At 41.9% G+C, this 21,277-nt stretch overlaps 1 protein-coding gene across 1 annotated transcript in view; it reads right to left on the bottom strand.

Annotated features, from left to right (window-relative positions):
• The window catches only part of LOC135072137 (kinase D-interacting substrate of 220 kDa B), a 39,970-nt gene extending 20,426 nt beyond the window's left edge, over positions 1–19,544 (bottom strand). The window contains exons 1-14 of the mRNA XM_063966089.1: positions 18,994–19,544; positions 14,427–14,564; positions 12,591–12,788; positions 7,777–7,886; positions 6,508–6,728; positions 5,360–5,517; positions 4,801–5,004; positions 3,918–4,061; positions 3,286–3,583; positions 2,602–2,809; positions 2,423–2,560; positions 1,312–1,449; positions 759–932; positions 130–246 (exon numbers count right to left, since the gene is read on the bottom strand). Coding sequence (XP_063822159.1) covers positions 130–246; positions 759–932; positions 1,312–1,449; positions 2,423–2,560; positions 2,602–2,809; positions 3,286–3,583; positions 3,918–4,061; positions 4,801–5,004; positions 5,360–5,517; positions 6,508–6,728; positions 7,777–7,886; positions 12,591–12,788; positions 14,427–14,564; positions 18,994–19,479 — 2,732 coding nt within the window. The 5' untranslated portion in view covers positions 19,480–19,544. The remainder of the gene's footprint in view (positions 1–129; positions 247–758; positions 933–1,311; positions 1,450–2,422; positions 2,561–2,601; positions 2,810–3,285; positions 3,584–3,917; positions 4,062–4,800; positions 5,005–5,359; positions 5,518–6,507; positions 6,729–7,776; positions 7,887–12,590; positions 12,789–14,426; positions 14,565–18,993) is intronic.
• Between the last annotated feature and the right edge of the window lie 1,733 nt (positions 19,545–21,277).

Here is a 21,277-nt window from a genome sequence, read left to right as displayed (position 1 = left end):
TTAAACTAATAAAAAACAAGAATATCCACAATAAATGTCTTAACCTTTTGAAAAAGGGCATTAGCTAATTAATTAAATACTGGTTGAATTTATTTTAGGTACCCAGTTCTACGAAAAGTGTAAGCTTACGTTGCATCCGCCTCCTTGTCGGTGAAGTACATGATGAGCACACTAATTCCAATGAGGATGCACGTAAAGCAAATCTCAAACGTGATGATGTGAGGGATGCAGCACACACGACGCCATCTGTGGGGGAAATAAGTCTTTACTTGGGTGTTGGATCGACTGGAATAGACGACAACATTTTAAATATTTTCTTTTGGCTGTTTTTTGCGGTGTATAAATATAAATATTTAAAAAAAATGCTAGAGTTGTGTGGTGTACATACAAAACAAGTATTATCAATGTAAATACTACATACTTTACCAGATCGAATCAAAAATGAGGAGATCCGTAAACGAAGTAAAGTCGCTGACATAGCCCGATGGATTAGCAAGCTGAAGTAGCTTTAGGCAGGGCACATAGTGCGCAGAACTAACGGCCGATAGAGCAACAAGGTTCTGGAGTGGAGGCCACGTACCGGAAAACGCAGTGTGTGACATCCACCCACAAGGTGGACCGATGACCTCATAAAGGTAGCAGGAAGGCGCTGAATGCATGCCGCTACCAACCGGGCGATGTGGAAATCATTGGGGGATATGTTCAGCAGTGGACGTCCTATGGCTGAAGTGATGATGGTGAGGAATGTAAATACTTACTTCCATCCAGATGTAGAAGACACGGGCTTGGGTCGGAAGGCGCGTGCCAGCCGCGTGCAAACACGCCCATACTGGCATTCTAGCGCCTCCGCTAGAGACGCTATCATCTGCACCACCATCGCTTCCCCCTCTTGCCCCGCTCCCCCGCCCTTCATGCCCTCCGTGAAATGGAACCTGGAAATATAAAGTTTAGTTCAGACTATGTAATATACGTTAGAGAGATCACAGACGAGCGATATTATGTCAGCGATTGCTTGCGATAGTGGTAGGTCAACGCCTTTAGGCGACTGTAGGTGACAGTCTTCGACTCGTGCCTTTTGCTGTCATGTTGACACTCTGGACTATACGTTACGTACGCCCGTCGACGAGAGTCGCGATGCATCGACGACTATCATCGGTATCAGTTGAGTCGGCGACGTTCACCTAATTTGAATATTTTGTCGTCGGCTACTGTCGCCGATAGTCGCTGACTTTATTCGCCAGCTGTCGCTAATATACTGTAGGTCGTCTGCGAGCTCTCTAAGAAAACAAAGGAGGCGAAACAAAAACTAACCTTATAGGAGTAGCGGGTAATGCATGTGGGTCGTTCGGTCCCGGCGGATGGCAGAATACTACTTGTAGCACCAGTAACAGGGACGCGAACTTTGAACCCAGCGCAGTCAAAACGCCGCCGGACCACCACCATTCATATCTAAAAATACAAAAAAGTGTGTTTATTTCAATGATCACACTGCTTACGCTGCACTACATGCAATGATTCACCGGTATATCCTACCGATAATGCCCTTCTTATGTAATTAACCCGGTGGTTAGATCTCGTAAAAATATCGCGTAAGTAGTAAAAATTCATTATGAATAACAGATGTACGAGTTGTAGAAGTAATCGGACTATGTCTCGAAAATAGCGGAAAAGATAAATCTGCCTATTTTCAAAATACGAAACGCCAATTTTATTATAAACCAGAAAACGAGTAGGAATGCGAATCCGAATCGAATCCTAACCAAAATATAAATACCTACTTAAATTAGAATCGAGTTCTTGATTTGTTATTGCTCAGAATGTTTATTTCTAAAGCCGTACATATCCGTTTCAATGCTATCGAGGTATTTTTAGCAATTTGTACGCGTCATTTGGCTCTATAATTATCACGTAAGATGAAAATTGTAAACAAAACAATACCTAATTATAAAACAAGAATAATTTGATTCCTATTGGCTTTCATTAAACACAAGACACACCTACAACTCTGATTCATAGAAATGGCACCTTTTCTACTACATTGTAGACGTCGTGCTATAAGATAATGACCTTCATTATTAGTACGTATTTACTTGTCAAATCTGGATTATCACGCTCGGATAAGTTGAATGGGACCAACATGGCATATTTGTCTAATTGGCATTTGTCAGTTTCAATTCTCATGCCATTGACGTCACAGAAATTGACACCGCCACATGCCACGACATGACACAGCCCACGCTATAGAGTCACTTAATTGTTTTCCGTGTACCACAGGATATACAGCGCCAGGTAGAAGGCAGAAAAGAGCGCGAAACACAGTCACGGCCATATAAGCTAGCCCAAGCCGTGGTCACGCAAACACCGATAGACAACGCCACGTGGCACGCCCCAGCAATGATGCCCGCCTTAAAGATATACTCACTTGTTTCCCGTGTACCACAGGATATACAGCGCGAGATAGAAGGCAGCAAAAAGCGCGAAGCACACAGCCACTGCGACGTAGGCCGGGACCCCAGCCGTGGCCACGCAAACGCCGATGGATAACGCCACGTGCCACGCCCTCGCAAGGATACCACGCCCAAAAGATGCAAATGCACTTACTTGTTGCCCGTGTACCACAGGATATACAGTGCTAAGTAGAAGGCAGCAAACAGCGCGAAGCACACAGCCACTGCGACGTAGGCCGGCGCCCCAGCCGTGGCCACGCAAACGCCAATAGATAACGCCACGTGCCACGCCCCCCAAGACACCGCCCACGACCACGTCCAACCCGTTTCACTCCATTGACGGGCGAAGTTTTTCATCTCCTCTGCAAAACAAAGATGATATTGAGCTAAGTTGGCGTAGAAAAGGAAACGTAACGCAATATGCAAGACTTATTACAGATGCTTATGCTAGTCAAAAGGTCAGTTGAGAGCAGGTTAGGAAATAATATTTAATGTGATCATCTTGTAAATTGTATTGGTAAAGAACAGCAAGTTAGATATAAGATTTTAGCAATGATACTTAGCTCCGTGAAACGATTGCGAAATTATGTTTTTTATAGGGCCTTTTTATATTAAAAGACTAGCTTTCCGCCCGCGGCTTCGCGCGCGTGGACCCCTGAACTCTATTTTTTTCCAAAATAAAATTTTGCCTATGTTACTCGTGGATAATGTAGCTTTCGCATGGTGAAAGAATTTTTAAAAACGGTCCAGTAGTTTTTGAGCCTATTCATTACAACCAAACAAACAAACAAAGTTTTCCTCTTTATAATATTAGTGTAGATTGTGCAAATTTACTTACCCTTAAGTTTATTGAGCAAAAACGATTTCCCAGAGCCCCACCTAGCGTACAACCCCACAGTAATAGGCACCGACAAGCTCGGCTCCGACAGCATGTCGGCCAAAGCCGCGCTATAAAGCTCGTATCCCAACATATTCTCATTGTCCTCGTTCGTATTCAACTTGCGCGCGCCGAATATCTGCCCCAGTATCGTCTTGTTGTAACTCATGTCGATGTTGTAGGGCGTCTCGTTAACCTTGTTGGGTTTGTATAATAATTGACTATTCTTTGGATTTCTAAGTAGAATTTCAACTATTTGCTGGAAAGAAAGAAAAAATATTATGAGACAAAGTCTAAGTTACAGGTGAGTACGTATTACAGAATGAAGCTTAAAATTCAAAAGATTAAGTGCAAATGACTCAATATTCAATCATAACACAGGGCATGAGTTAGGCAGATGGCTAGAGTTTAGACAAATCGTTTGTGTAGCAGGTGCTTTATGATGTTTTTTTTTTATTTCTTAGGGAGGTCTTTGGTCTTTTGCGTTTTAGCTTACAATTCAATGACTAATAATCGAGTGTATTACCAAATCGTACGACTAGTACGTAAGGTTATAAATAAATTGGCACAATTTTGGTCCGTTTTTTCCTTACCTTAGAGCGCGCGCGCATGGCTATATGAAGCGACGTGTCGCCGCGGTTGTCGGCGACATTGACGCGCGCTTTCCTCTCCAATAGGAGCTGCACCATCTCAGGGTTGCGTGACCTCACTGCTCGCATTAGTGGCGTGTCGCCACTCTGGAAGAAACCATATTCGATCAATACTAGAATAAGTGTTTGCGCCTCAGACTAGCAGATCAGGTTCAGCTGGGATAGGTAGTACTCGTACTCAAATGAATAATTTTTGATTTAAATTTAGACTATAACGTTTATTTGACGTTTACAATGGTAATCGAATTAAAGTTAATAAGTGAAATGAAGAAGGCGAAATTTATGTCATCGCGTTTTATACATGGAGGACAGCGCCATCTATCGGAGTACCGAAGAACTGTGAGGCACCGATGTATGTCTTGCTAATCTGTGACGCATCGTTTCTCCTCCAGTTGCCGCTGGATGGCGTTGGTGTTAACAATAAGTATAGTCATAAAATTCATTTCTGCAAATAAGTTTTTAAAAGCGGTTTTACACCATGTTTTATGTATTGGAGAATCATCGAATCGATTACTTAGGCTCGGTTTTTCAATCATTAAATAACTTTGCCTTTTTTGCTTATGGCAAACTTTTCACTTGTGGTCTACATGAGCTAGTCTCATGAAGTTTCAGATAGTTATCTGGCAAATAGCGTTACGTTAGTCGTTAAATATCTCAATCTGAGACCTGTGCTAGCAAATGTTGTAATTTATCTGACAGATTAGTTACTTCCCAATAGGCTACAGGACCTTTAATAGCAAGTGGTAGAACTGATCGAGTTTTTACATAAGGTCCCTTTTTGTATAGTCCTAAATCGTAGTAAATAATGCCACCAAAAGTTACTCACCACAGTAGTGTGTTCTAAATCCGGATTAGAAGCGAGCAGTAGCTTTAGTATGGCGAGGTGTCCTTTCTCGACTGCCGTGTATACTGGAGTCTTCTTTTCTTTGCCAGGAAGGTCCACGTCTACGTGTTTCTTCAGAAGCGCCTCCACTATGTTTTTGTGACCCCCTTTTACAGCATGTATTAGGGGCGTGTCTTTTGAATGATCCTGTGGGAAAATACGATGAGTGATTCAGTGTTTTGAGTCAAGGTTCCAACGTTTACAACATTCCTACTAAACAATGAGTGCTAGTGTAGTGTGTAGTGTAGTATTTGCTCACTAGTTAGCGCCACTAGTTAGGTTCTCTCACTCGCTAGTAGATAAAACAGTAGCGCCGCCTGGTGAGCGCAAAAAGATAGGAATTACTGTCCTATTTGCTCTCGCCAGGTAAGCGCTACTGGATACTAAGGTCCAGTTAACCACTAGTGATACTAAACAGTGAGCGCAAATACAGTAGTCCATCGTAGCATTTCAATTTTTTAACTATTTTAAGCGAATATAGAGAGTAAAAACAGTGTCTCACCTGCACATTAATATAAGCACCCGCGTTCATTAAAGCCAATGCGATTTCGTAGTACCCTTCCTTGCAGGCGATGGCCAGAGCTGTGAAGCCGTCTTTGTCTAACGCGTTCACGTTTGGCTTGTGTTCCAACAGCATTTGGACGATCTCAACGTGGTTCCCTGTTGAAAGAAGAAAATAATATTTAACACATTGGTTCATATTTTGGAGTAGTATGATTCATGTTTTTTTTGGCTTTGTGACAATAAGCGTCACTTTGCCTACTTTTCGAGTAAGTTGTTTACCTTTTGTATGATTTAGGAGCTAAAAGATGTGCGCTTATATTTCTCAGTGCTAGGATGATGATGTCGTGAGACTATAAGGTCGTGTTTGAAAAGGGAAATTCAGTTTGACGTTGTTACTGACCTCTGCAGGCTTCGTTAGCTGGTTTAGTTTTGCGCTTAGAGACCGCGGAGGCGTAGGCGAGGATAGTGTCCTTGTTACAAAGATGTCGCGGAGTGCGGACGTAGCGAAGAGAAGGTAAACGTTGACGTCACTTGTCTGTTTACGCACCGACGCGCACCACCCAGAAAGTGTGACGTCACGAGCCTGGTTACCTTGCGTGGCCTGCAGCAGGGGCGTCCAGCAGTACATTCCAGCGGTGTTAGCGTCGGCGCCGGCCCGCAGCAGCGCCGCAGCCGAGGCGACGTCAACTGAGCGCCACTCGGCAGAGTGACGTCACGGGGAGGTCAGTTACCTTGCGTGGCCTGCAGCAGGGGCGTCCAGCAGTACATTCCAGCGGTGTTGGCATCAGTGCCAGCCCGCAGCAGCGCCGCAGCCGAGGCGACGTCGCCTGGCAGAATGACGTCACGGGGCGTCGGTTACCTTGCGTGGCCTGCAGCAGGGGCGTCCAGCAGTACATTCCAGCGGTGTTGGCATCAGTGCCAGCCCGCAGCAGCGCCGCAGCCGAGGCGACGTCGCCTGGCAGAATGACGTCACGGGGCATCGGTTACCTTGCGTGGCCTGCAGCAGGGGCGTCCAGCAGTACATTCCAGCGGTGTTAGCGTCGGCGCCGGCCCGCAGCAGCGCCGCAGCCGAGGCCACGTCGCTTGAGCGCCGGCCCTGCAGCGTGACGTCACGTGATGTCGACTGGTGACGTGAGCGTCGGTTACCTTGCGTGGCCTGCAGCAGGGGCGTCCAGCAGTACATTCCAGCCGTGTTAGCGTCGGCACCGGCACGTAGCAGCGCCGCAGCCGAGGCGACGTCGCCGGCGCGCGCGGCCCATGTTAGCGCAGATGTCGCGTACTTGTCGCAAGAGTTCGCACGCGCGCCTGCGGCTAGCAATCGCAATACAACCCCGCTGTGGCGTCTCCCAGCTGCCCATACTAACGAACTAGAACAGACAGGAAATTGTCACCGCTGAATTAATAAATAATTGAAAAAATCTTCAAGATGTATTAGTATATTTGTGACACACAACCAATATCATTTGGTAACAGCTAGATACGGCAGCTATATAATTTGGCCATGTATTTTCCAGATTGTATTATATCCAGGACCCGGGCAAATTCTACACTGCAGTCAGCTTTGTGACACTTTAAGACTAGTTACGATATTATTAAGCCAAAGATTTCTAATTTAACGCGGGCTAGAAATTTGTAATTTAATGTTTATGTTCTCGTAAATACGATGTGATCGTTATAAATTACAGTGGTATAACAGAACAATAAATAAATCATGGCTAATCAACGTCCAACAGTGGACGTCATTTGGCTGAAACGAACGAACGAATGTTAGACGTTTATTACGTTTTAACTCTTCAGCTAATCTAAAATGAAGTGCTAGACATCTAATATAGGTGCACAATTACTCATACTTCAACTTAATAATCTATGTGATTTATAATTTAGACCCGTTACTTCCATAACAAATTATCTCGCAACTTCGCAAGATATGTGACCACGACATGCCATAATTTATTTGCATCAAATGACGTTAGCAACAACCGCAAACAAACGGTTGTAAACATATCACAATCTTGTTGTGCCCTTTTCTTTGCTTCATTGTTCACTCTGATAAGGAGACATTGTAAGTAATTGGAATAAGATAAATAATTATTTATTGTCACTTTACAGAGAACGCATAGTTATAAACTAAGTTAAAAAAATCTGAACGTAATATGAAAGCGCTTAATTCAGTTACACTCGATAAGGTTTATTATCAACAACAAGTCTTTATCACTTTTTGAATACATTAATGATTAATACAAGTAAGTTCGTAGGATTAAATGAATTGTGCGATTGGATCAGTCACTTCTCACAATTCTGATAAATCTAAATGAAGATTCGGCAATGCTTGTTATTCCTTCCTTATTATTTCGTCAATCATGTTCCGATTTAAAACTAGACTATAGAAAAGATATAAAAATATATGTTCCTTACTTAATATTATAGTTTCCATGCGCGTGAACATCCGCTCCCTTCTCCAGAAGCAACGCCACCACTTCCTCGTGTCCCTTGTACGCTGCCCACATGAGAGGCGTCCATCCACCCTGAAATGGAAAATCGTACGTCATATAATAAAGTTCTCTAGTTTAAATACAGCGCAATGTTTCAGTGCGAGCGTATTTGCTTCAAAAGAGCCCCTATAAATAGATTTCGAATCGAAAGAATGGTTACATTTTGTGTTGGCGAATAAAATTATTTGAACTCTCCAGCCAGCACGAATGCCGGGTCAGTTTGTTTTAAAACGACTTCATACACGTGTTTGTCTTAACGCTACATTGATAATATTTTTTATGGACATTTTCCATATAATAATTTGATTAAAATCGCTATCAAACAGCTGTCACTGCATAATGAATGACCTAAAAGAACTTGAGGCTAACGCCCGCGTTCTTTTCGTATTGACTTCGTTGTGAGTTTGATTAATCGGCATTTTGGTCGCGGTTTCAAATATCCATAATTGAACAATTGATTGATCAACTTTATTGATTGGAAGACTTTGGTGTACCGACTTCACCGATTAAAACTTGCCTGATTTGACCAAATAAAGGATTGTGTGTTCCACCTAGGAATCTAGCCAAGGACCTAAAGCCGAAAGTACAACTGTTTAACCATGTAGGTGTAAAAGTACTGACAGAAAATATTGGTCAGTGTTTTTTTTTGGAATAATATAAATAAATACTTCCCCGACTCGTGAGCATGCAATAATACTATTTACTTTTATTACTATTAGCATGCATGCGTATAAGGAAATCTGCATTTAAAAACGCATAATAAGAAACGCATGCGTATTTCACGGAATGCATCTGTAATAAAATACTGTGTTATGGTTTTTACGAAAACAAGTTACGATCGACCTATACGCGGCGCAGCGCGGCGATGACGTATTAATGTGGCGATACCCGTTGCGAATTTTTCGACCGGTTTTTATCACGTGTTACTAAATATTTTGTCGCGTATGTTAATGGGGGTCAAACGCATAATTTATAGACTTTTTACTTGTCTACGTCATATTCTTCTACTAAGAGAGCGCGCCTCATTCATTATTGAGTCAGCTTTATTGAATTTTTGGTGATGAACAATGTTATGAAATTGACTACAACATTTGAAGAATTTTCGTTGTTAGAATAAAATAGATTTATTGTGGAAGCGTTCTCAGATATTATTAAAATAGTTTGGATGCATAAAGCAGCAGAAAATAATAATTACAGCATTCCAATTTACAAGGCCAACGTTAATGGACGGTCTCATAATTTAGTTCAGTTTTAAAGATGTCCATCATCGCACCGCTGTCATCATATTTTCGCTTATCCCCCACATCTGGTGGTTACGCAATATTAGACCTAATTAAAAAGATAAACAAACGACCTAGTTCAGAATTTTTATTTTGGCATTCTATACTGAGTGAGTATATTTACACTTTTTTGTTGTTGTTGCTGTGTGCTATGCTGTATGATTGATTTGACTACATAGCCACCATTCGAGTTTTTTTTTAATCAAATCACTTATCATGAATTATATTTTACAAATAAAAGCTGTTTAAATTAAAGAAAAATTGCTTGGATTGTAAAAAGACACGAAAACTTGATTCAAATAATGCATTATAAAATGCTTATTATCCAGCGATTGCTTGAATGAATTCAATATTTAGTTTCGAGTGCCAGCTCATACTTGAGTCATCATCATTACCATCATTTAAAATATTGTATTTTGAGCAAACCAATTGAACAAAAAAAAATTCCTCCCTGGCTGTCCTAAAATACAGTTTTACGTATAACAGCTGCGATAAGTTGTTTATTGTGTACCCAAATAATGGTTAAGTTTAATCAGGTGTCAGAATATGCCGTTGTGAATGTCAGTGACATCTTGGCAAGGATCCACCTCAAGTATAAATATACTAATTTTGAGTACACAGTCCAGAATACGTTTTGGTCATTGCTCTATTATAAACATTTGGGTCAGTTAAAGCGCATGCGCACAGCCCTACGTTAACGCATCGGAGATTAGTATTACAACGGTTTTTTTCAGTAAAAAACCTTGTCAATTTATAAATACGTCGACTAGCTTTTGCCCACGGTTTCGCTCGTGTGCAATTTGGTTGTTTGTCCAGAAATATTGCTATTAAAGTCTGTAGCCTATTGCTATTTTAATATTTTAAACTATTATGTTGCATTTTTACTATAAAATTATCACTTCACGGGATTTATTGCAACAATAAATAAATAATGTTGCAATAAATCCCGTGAAGTGATAATTTTATTGCTATTTTGATGTATAAACAATAATAATGTAAAGTATCATCAAAATCTGTTCTGTATTTTTTTTTGCGTGATATAGTAACAACATGCATCCATGACATCCATCCACACAAACTTTCAAGATGATTGTTTTTTTAAATACCAGTACAATATTACTGTGTCACCTCCATATTACAACAACAATTACGAGAAGACAAATTGAAAATTTGAACATTTTTTAAATGCCACAATGCGAGATCATCATTTTGGGTGTCAGTGCAGACAAAACAAACGTGCGTGCGTTATAAATACATTAATATACGATGAAAGCGACGTAAACAACTGTCCTATATTTTCGGTTATCACAATATGTATTTTTATCAAAATGGAAGTTATGTGCAATAAGCTTTTGATGACTTTTTGTTTGTTTTGTATTTACTCTAGACTATAAAATGAGTACGAAAGTAATGCATGATAACTGCGTTATAAGAAGTATTTTAATTTAATTTAATCAGCTATGTAACGCAAGACAAGAGAAGAGATACATAAAAATTGCATATAAACGACCTGCAACAGCCAAGCCCCTAACCTGTGTCGGTCTTAGGTTCAAGTTTGTAAACAGGTTTTAACCCAACTCCATCCGGAAATTCTTGTGATATCAAATAAATATTGATGATAAAAATACCGGTTAATTTAATTGAATTTGGTTATTGAGTACTTGATTTGTTAGAACCGAATAATGACTTCCAATAGTTCCAATTGACCTGAGGCCTAGAAGTATACTATAAGACTTGACTTGCTCCCAGAATATGGTGTCAACGCGTTCTTCATCATCTATAGTTGGACCATAGCTAGAATTTAGGAGCTCCAGAATCATCCGTGAAATGCAATTAGTTGTTTACGTTACGCTGACGAATCCGAGAGCGCGGACGTGGAGCGAGGTTTAAGTTTCGGACATAATAATACGCTTCATACGTAATGCTGCCAAGTCTTAAAACCCAAAAGATGAAATGATCAGCAAAAGGCAGATATTCCGTAAGATTTCTCGGAACTTTTTAGTTAGACAGTACCGGTCTGATAACTTTTTGTTTTCACTTAAGTATGCGTCCTTGGCCTCGAGTCTACATAAGCTCCTGCGTCCAGATGACTGGCCACGGCTAGGCGTCCGGCACGCGCGGCGAACGCTAGCGGCATCTAGCCGTCCGCGATCCACTCACACAATAAGCAACCGCTGTTGCAGTGTTCCCTGAGTAGTACTCTTACACATAGTCCCTGGGGTCTACACATGCTCCCGCATCCAGCAGGTCTCTCGCTACTGCAAGGTGCCGGGAGCGCGCGACGAACGCTAGCGGCATCAAGCCGTCGGCGTCGCACGTGTCCGCGTTCGCGCCTTGGCAGCAGCGTGGACACGTGACCAAGCTTTTGTAGTATTTACAGAAGTACACTCACACAGTCCCTGGGGTCTGCTCGAGCCCCCGCGTCCAGCAGGTCCCTAGCCACAGCCACGTGTCCGGCGCGCGCGGCGAACGCTAGCGGCGTCCAGCCGTCGGCGTCCCACGCGCCCGCGACCATGACCACTGTTGTAGTATTCCCAGAAGTACACTCCCACAGTCCCTGGGGTCTAATCGAGCTCCCGCGTCCAGCAGGTCCCTGGCCACAGCCACGTGTCCGGCGCGCGCGGCGAACGCTAGCGGCGTCCAGCCGTCGGCGTCGCACGCGCCCGCGACCATGACCACTGTTGTAGTATTCCCAGAAGTACACTCACACAGTCCCTGGGGTCTACTCGAGCTCCCGCGTCCAGCAGGTCCCTGGCCACAGCTAAGTGTCCAGCGCGCGCGGCGAACGCTAGCGGGGTCTCACTCGCCGTGGCGGCTGCTGTAGTATTCACATAAGTGTACTTACACAGTCCCTAGGATCTACTCGAGCCCCCGCGTCCAGCAGGTCCCTGGCCACAGCTACGTGTCCGGCGCGCGCGGTGAACGCTAGCGGCGTCCAGCCGTCGGCATCGCACGCGCCCTCGTCCATGACCACTGTTGTAGTATTCACAGAAGTACACTCACACAGTCCCTGGGGTCTACTCGAGCTCCCGCGTCCAGCAGGTCCCTGGAAACAGCCACGTGCCCGGCGCGCGCGGCGAACGCTAGCGGCGTCCAGCCGTCGGCGTCGCACGCGCCCGCGTCCATGTCCACTGTTGTAGTATTTACAGAAGTACACTCACACAGTCCCTGGGGTCTACTCGAGCCCCCGCGTCCAGCAGATCCCTGGCCACAGCCACGTGCCCGGCACGCGCGGCGAACGCAGGCGGCGTCCAGCCGTCGGCGTCCCACGCGCCCGCGTCCTTGACCACTGTTGTAGTATTCACAGAAGTACACTCACACAGTCCCGGTGGTCTACTCGAGCCCCCGCGTCCAGCAGGTCCCTGGCCACAGCCACGTATCCGGCGCGCGCGGCGAACGCTAGCGGGGTCTCACTCGCCGTGGCCGGCTGCTGTAGTATTTACAAAAGTACACTCACACAGTCCCTGGGGTCTACTCGAGCCCCCGCGTCCAGCAGGTCCCTGGCCACAGCCACATGTCCGGCGCGCGCGGCGAACGCTAGCGGCGTCCAGCCGTCGGCGTCGCACGCGCCCGCGTCCGCGCCCGCTGCCAGGAGCGAGCGCGCGGCCGCCGCGTGCCCGCCCTCGCTCGCGAGCATAAGCGCTGTTGTCCCATTCTGCGACAGAATAATAATTGCTAGTTTAATTACGAATAGCCACGGTAATTAATTAATTAATTAAATAATTTATTAAACTCTGATTACGAGAGCATTCAACACAAAATGATTTAAAGACGACATGGATGACAGGTTATTCGCTATCATGCTTGTTTAGGAGTAAAGAAAGTTACGCTAAAACTGAAGCAGAGTTCAGTTTGCCTTTTTGACAATACTATTATACTACCTAGTCAACACTTATATGTTCGTAGCAAACTTAATGAAATAAGATAACATAATAAGTAGTTAAAACAATAACGGATGTTATATCATCTTTTTTAAATTGTAACGATACTAGAAACAGAACTATTTTAGTATCATTTAAAAAGTCGTTAGTAGATTTAATTGACAGTCAACCTAAACTTTTAATGAATAAAGAATGTTAGGTTCAGAAATTATAACAGAAATAAAAAACATGTCGGTGACGTATACGTCACAATAAGTATACGTATCGCGGCGCAATCAAAAGCGATAAGATAAGCGGTTCGATTATTATGTTTGTATATTACAGTGACTACTAGATTAGCGTCGACACCACTGGGTCATTATTATTACTCTTATAATTTTGTTTTTATCATAATAATATAGACTCTAGTTTATTTACCTTAAATTAATTTACCATACTCTTTATGGTATGGTTTTCATAAATTCATGGATAAAGTGCGCATTGAAAAAATTGCGTTTAAATTATAACAAATTCACATCCATTATATTGTTTTTAAAAATATTACTGATGTAATACATTGTAAAGATTACAACAACACTACAATAAACTATAAATATTATTTTAAAATTGTTATCAAATAACAAACATGATATGAGCGTATTTGCCATTTCTTTCCGGATTGCATTATTGGCTTATTTATTATTCAGGTGACTGATATGGCTCAATCAGAGAGACGGTTTTTTACGAGCCCTTCGAAGTACGAACCACAACGATACTCAATATTGTTGCCGAACCAGTATAATTTACACAGCGTAGTTAACTTAATAAAGCATTAATTTCAAGGCACAATCCAACATAAATCAGCGTTAATTTAGACTAGAAGATCCAGTTACTTTTCATACTTTTAATTGCTTTGGATCGATCAATAAACGCGAAAAGTGACGTAAAAGGATCCTTTTACTATACCTATATAGAGATATAGGTAGGCTTAGTTGTTAAACCCAGATAATAGGAGAAGAAGACTAGTACTTATCTTCATCATCTACTAACTAGTCATATCTCCTTCATCATATATCATCTTTCAACTCAACTCACTTTCAAATTACACCGGAGAATGTGCGAAGGAATTATATGACCTAATTCCACCAGCCCCCTTCCATCACCGGGGAATCAGACGCAGGTTAGCGTACCATCCTTACATTGTCGACATTCCACCAGCTCGCACTAAGCGTTTCGATAACTCTTTTATAATGCGAACAGCTAGGAACTGAAATTCGCTCCCTTCTGCTGTCTTTCCTGAACACTATAATCCGGGCGAGAGTGAATAGGCACTTACAGGGCAGATATGTACCATCCTCTCACTTAACATCGGGTACGATTGCGGTCAAATATCTGCCTTGTCATACATAAAAAAATATACACAGGTCACATACCTCATCTCTGTCGTCGATGTTGATGTTCTTGTTGTTGGCGAGGTACTGCTGCAGTTCTGCGGCGGTGTCGTTGGCCACCAGCTGCGACAGCGTCTTGAAGCACGCCAGAGACACCATCGACTCGCTCCGGTGGAGGCTCTGCGGACAATCGTGACGTCATCATCAGCCGGTCAATGACCCAAATAAGACTCCTTTACCAGAGGCAATCGGAAGATTTGGTCACATGCGGAACAATTTTCTACAGGACAGTGGTATTTGGGAGACATTTTCCTAGAACTAACACAGTAGAATTTTCACCGGGATTATTGAAAGGATCTGAGAGATACATTAGTAGGTACTTTCAGGGTTTGGGAGAACCTTTTGCTTAGCAGTAATACAGTAGGACTTTCACCGGGATTGTTGGAAGGATCTGAGAGATACCACCTCATCAGCAGGACTCCTAGTGGGTGTCAAAAACACACACTTCATTTTGTTAGAGGAAATTACTTTTATCAACGCGGCACGCAAGAGCAGAAATCAAAACATTTCAAATGATTGTTTTGGATAATTTTTCAAGACTGATCGAATCGACCGAATCAAAAATAGAAATATGTTACTTTGAAAGTCAGTTTACCTGAAGCAAGTACATTATAAATTCAGATGTTGAATGAATAAACATGGTGAATTCGTTTAGCTATTTTTGAAGGAGACGAGTTGTTTTCACGAAACTATTGTGTGATCTGTTTAACTACAGATAAAGTTGGTAATATATACCAAAAGAAGTTATGTTAATCAATACGAAATGATTTACACAAATTATTGCTATAATCTTTTACAATAAAAAGGGGAACAAACAACTTTCAAGGCTATGTTTAATAAATGGTATTCCTAAACCTTAAATGCATTAATTTATAGACATAAAAAATATCAACATCTACTACGTCATATAACCAGATTTGATGATTAATATGTTTACATTACTAAATAGAAATTCGTTAAAGTTTTTCCTTAAGTTCTACCTTTTATAATGGGGGCTCCAGTCTCTCAGAATTTAAGAATGAAATAAAAATTAAGTAACTTGAAAGTGGAATATTAATAACAGAGTCAGAAAGTAGTAATTAGCTAGAGTAGTAGAGAGAGAGAGCAAAATATCAATTAATAGATATCACGGAAGCACGTAGTTAAGCAAATTACTTATTTTTTCTTCTGCCATACTTATTGTATTCACGCAAGCAAATTAAGCGTAACGTGTATGCCGGTCACTGCTTGTAAAATGCCACAATATTTAGACACAACACAATAAAAATACCACAGATTATTAATTGAAATGTAATTATTAAATGAAATAGTAAAAAATATATTAATTTTTAAATTATTTCTAACCTCGCTCAAATTCAAACTCCAGCGCAGCATCGTGAACACTACACGTGACTGCACTAGCAAATTAATTAAAAAAAGAAGATTCACAAAATACGTATGTCAGTATTGGAGACTGGCTTTGTAATAACGTTCACTTGACGCAGTTCAGTACATAATGAACAAAGATATAGTGATAACGGATGATATCACAAGGTAGCCCAATAAGTAAACAACAAAATGTGTTAGGAAGAAAGTCTAGACCGCACCAAATTTAGACTCAATTCCAATAACAATGTCTGACTAATGTGCTGATAAGCTGCAATTCAGCTATTTATTGTATTTTTAGCTCTAATTTCAATCACCGAACTGGTAATCATTTCATTTGTGTTACCTTTCGTTTTATTCGTCATCATCAACCAAATTAAAAGACATCGAATCTATGAAAAATTTATGAAATCGTTAAATGTATTGCAAAGCGACTTGAATAACGACTAAACCCATTCTGATTTGCTTTTGGAAATACTGAAAAAAAGGTTTTGTGGAGAGAAAACTTGGAAAAATGTTCGGAAAATCGTCAAAATCGAAAACTGCGGACAGACATTAGTAAAAAATAGATTTCTATTGTAATCCTGAAATTGCATTCTCGTTGAATAATATCTCTTGCATTGCCAACGAGTTGAACTTGAAACTACGAAAACAGTCGCGGAATTGTAAACAAAATTATTTTCATTTACGTAACTTTATCACATCCACAACTACATAATGATGAACTATAGTGTTTTTGGCATATACCATACTTGCAGAATATTATTTGACACTACCTATAATAATGAGTAAAGGCGTGACGTGTACAAATAAATTGCAAGCAAACATATTCTTTGTCACATCGTCAATATGGTATGATAATGAAACTTTGTCACTTTAACACTTATACACTTGCGAGCAAAACTATGGAATCACTTACATGAAGTTGTTTCCACGCGAACTTGTGTACTAACGAATTTGTTAGTAACAAAAAAAGTGGCACCATATTAAAGATTAAACTTTTATCTTTAAATTGATACCAAATTCATTTAAATCACACCAGTATTTAAAAAGATATCCCGGCTGATGTGAAGAAGTAACGAAAAAGACATGTATGAACTGTTTGATACGTCGCGAGTTGCGGCCTATTTAGCCCCTATAAAAGCACGCGTTTTCGGGTTTTTTGCTTTCACACGTTGATTCATACACATCTCCGCTTCTTTTGACACTTTGCCTGGGATTCTACACCTTCAGAAGCAGCACAAATCGTTGCACTATTGCAAGAAGGGCTCAGCCAGCGAGCTGTCGCACGTCAGCGCCACATAAGCCAGTCCTGGGTTTCGAAAGTTTTAAGACGCTTTCGGGAGACTGGTGGCTTTATCCCGAGACCAAGTTCTGAACAGCGCCGGTGCACATCGCAGAGGGAAGACCGTTTTTTCATGTCAACCTCTCTATGAAATCGTCATTTGACTGGAATCGATGTCCATCAAGAGCTCAGAAATGTTCGTAAGATAGCTGTTAGCGAGTGGACAGTTCGTCTAAGATATAAGCAATAGAATTTGACTCCAAAAAGGCCTGCCACAGGCTCGAAACTGACGGCAGGTCACCGATAAGCACCCTTTCAATTTGCTCGTACACATCTCGATGGGAAGGCGAGTAATGGAGGCGAGTTCTGTTCTCCGATGAATGCAAACTGTGTTTGCAGGGCAGCAGTCGAAGAGGTCGGGTTTATAGGCGGCCTGAGGAGCGATTTGTGCAGTGCTGGTTCGCTGAAACAGTGGCTTATGGGGGTGGCTTGCTCGACTTAACATCGAGATGTGTACGAGCAAATTGAAAGCGTGCTTATCGGTGACCTGCCGTCAGTTTCGAGCCTGTGGCAGGCCTTTTTGGAGTTAAATTCTATTGCTTATGTCTTAGACAAACTGTCTACTCGCTAACAGCTATCCTACGAACATTTTTGAGCTCTTACTGGACGTCGATTCCAGTCAAATGACGATTTCATAGAGAGGTTGACATGAAAAAACGGTCTTCCCTCTGCGATGTGCACCGGCGCTGTTCAGAACTTGGTCTCGGGATAAAGCCACCAGTCTCCCGAAAGCGTCTTAAAACTTTCGAAACCCAGGACTGGCTTATGTGGCGCTGACGTGCGACAGCTCGCTGGCTGAGCCCTTCTTGCAATAGTGCAACGATTTGTGCTGCTTCTGAAGGTGTAGAATCCCAGGCAAAGTGTCAAAAGAAGCGGAGATGTGTATGAATCAACGTGGAAAGCAAAAATCCGAAAACGCGTGCTTTTATAGGGGGTAAATAGGCCGCAACTCGCGACGTATCAAACAGTTCATACATGTCTTTTTCGTTACTTCTTCACATCAGCCGGGATATCTTTTTAAATACTGGTGTGATTTAAATGAATTTGGTATCAATTTAAAGATAAAAGTTTAATCTTTAAAATGGTGCCACTTTTTTTGTTCCTAACAAATTCGTTAGTACACAAGTTCGCGTGGAAACAACTTCATGTAAGTGATTCCATACTTTTGCTCGCGAGTGTAGATGAAAAAAAAAATATTTTACTAAAAAAATGCATGAATAAACATTAGCGCATCAGTTTAGTACCTAACTGTACACCTTTATTGGACTTGAAAGAAATAAAAATATCCTTTTAAGAATAGAAATGCTCATCGTGTATGTCATTACACATTTAAGAGATAAGTAATTGTTATTCGTGACTTAAGCTAATTTTTACCATCTCAGGCGGAATTATTGTAGGAAGGAAGTCATGTAAGTGAATATTTAATTAAAAATGTTATTACTGAGTGAGATAAGTTTCGGTGTAAACAAATATCTATCAATTAATAGAAATGTTATTGTAAATAAGTATTGTTTTCAAACTATAGTGGTACTTATTAATTGCCACCATAATTAGGTGCTACAAAATAAGTGGATAATTTGATTAATTACCTTGCCTACGTGCCTGTGTTCAAATAATCTATTCCAAACATTAAGTTGCACTAATGGCCCTGTTTGTAAGAAACCTTGTATTTATATCTTTTTAAATATGAAAGAATCGACATGCTTTCACGACACAAAGTTAAAAGCAATTTTTTAAATTATCTTCCGACATGCTGTTATTAATTAACACACACTCACTACTGTTGAGGTAGAATAAAACGAAAACGCGTTCACACTTGCAAATCATCCTTGCGCAGACCGTATTAGAATGTCGACGGAGGGCGAATCCATGGAAGGCTGCGAAGCCATGGCTGAGGCGCCGGTGCTGCTCCCCCGGGGGCGCCGTCAGCGTGAACTTGGGCACGGTGAAGTGCGGGCCCGCCGACATGGGGCCCGGCGCCGCCGCTCCGCCGATGTGCAGGAACGACGGCCGCCGCTTCTTCTGGTGCAAAGGAGGAGGCGTCAACATCGACCCCGCGAAGCTGTTACTCTTCGCCCGCTGCGTTGGCGCAAGCTCATCTAGAGATAGTCGATCGTCCGATCTATCCGAAATCGAACCACTCCGTTCTGTGTCCGAAGAAGTCGGCGACTCCCGGACCACCTCCAACGGCGCACCCTTGTCGATGGACGCCGACGGCGGCCGCGACACGTTCCTCGGCTTGTGAATGTTCGCGATGAGGCATCGTATGTGCACATATTCTTTATCACTGTTAGAATAGGTCGGCAGTTGGGGCGGAAGGGACATGTCGCGATCTCCCGCATAGTAAGCGGCGAGGCGAGCGTACTCCGCGGCGTCTCGTGATAGATTTCCGAGCGTGGTGACTAAGCGGAGTTACGAGCGGAACGACGCGGCCCACGCTGGGCGGTTACTATTTACAGCGCGCGGCGTGGGAAAGGGCGGGCGGCGCGCGGAGGGCGGCGGCTATGAATGAACGCGGCCTGTGCTGAGTGCTGGTGGCGATACGTACTAGGGAGTAGGTGCTGTAAGTGCGCGCTGTGAGGCGTTTGAGTATCGCGGAGGCGGTGCGGTTGGATCGCTCTGGAGGCAGCATGTCGCGCGGAGGCCGGCCGGGCAGTGCGCGGGCGCTGCACCGGCCGGCACTCTGGGCCCTCCCCGCCGCCGTTGATCACACATTATGTCTTTTAACTCACATTGGATTTTTTACCGCAAGAACCTAATCAAGTTACCAGAGCTGACAACAGGGATTCTGAAGTGCGTCGATAAAAAAAAAGATAAAATAAACTTTTTTTTTTTAATTATCACGTTATAATTGTTAATTAGACGATAAAAACAAAAAGTATAGGTAAGCGGTTTAATTTACACAAAAATATACACAATTTGGTGTTAGAAAAAAATTCATAATAAGTACCTAATTATGAATATTTTAATATATTTTTAACAATTTTAATTTCAATAATTAGGTAAGTACTATTAACTCTTTGTCATTTTTTTCTGTGAATAATTTCTGCGAATGACGTTGATAATATATAAATATTCATAATATTGAGCTAGTTACCACAATAATGGCGCAGCTGCTATTGATATTATTACTTTACAATAGTTACACATTTATTTCATTCATTTTTGGTAAAAAAAAAGTTCACAAAAATTACAATATTCATCATCTATTTAAATTGTTAACATGGTAATAAGCCTATCATTACGTATCGAATATGTAAGTAAATTATTTATTTTGTTGCTAACCGATATTATCATGTACCTAACTATAAATATTACACAAAAGCGAATGAACAAAGCGGTTAGTAAGTTATGTGTCTTTTTGTATCCATCTCCTATTCATCAGAATTACACATCAACCGGTCTAGCAATCTATCATTGGAAACGGCAAAAAGTTCTTAAGGTGAAGATCCGCAACGAAAGCAAAGCAAAAAGAGTAACGGTGTTACAGGATCGCACCCAGCCAGGCCCGCGGGCAGTGCCCAGGCCCACTCGAGCACAAAGGCACACGCCAGCCTACTTTATAATAACTGCACAATACACATAACCTACTTGGAAACGACATCGTACCTGCCCGTATGTCCTTATAAACGATGCAGCGCGCAACATTTCGAGATAACATGAGATTTGCTCATTTACGCACGATCTTTAATAATACCTATCGCTTTTCGAACTAACTGCGGCGACTACTGTCCTTACGCTCTTATAACCACAGTGTTTAGCCAAAGCTTAGCGCTAGATACATATTGGATCAATTAAATCTTACACAAACAAAGGTAAATACTGGTTAAATTACGACCATTACACCATAATTTAAACACCGTAAAAGTGGGAGATGATAATAAAGTTTACCGTTCGCACTTAGAACTGATTATAAACGTTATTTTATGGTGTACACAGCCGGCTGGTATTCCTGCACTAAAGGTCATGCGCATGCATCGCAAGTGGGTTCGGTTTACATAGGCATATTAGAATATTTTTAGTTTTTAATTACCTTTCTATTATTTTACGCTCGTTAAGTTTAATCAGTAAGAAGCATTAAATTGAAGCAAAGTATTTTTATTTATTTTACATCCATTAATTG

This window comes from Ostrinia nubilalis, chromosome 5 (genome assembly GCF_963855985.1).
Source record: "Ostrinia nubilalis chromosome 5, ilOstNubi1.1, whole genome shotgun sequence".
Lineage (NCBI taxonomy): Eukaryota > Metazoa > Arthropoda > Insecta > Lepidoptera > Crambidae > Ostrinia > Ostrinia nubilalis.
This window is presented reverse-complemented; position numbering and strand designations above follow the sequence as displayed.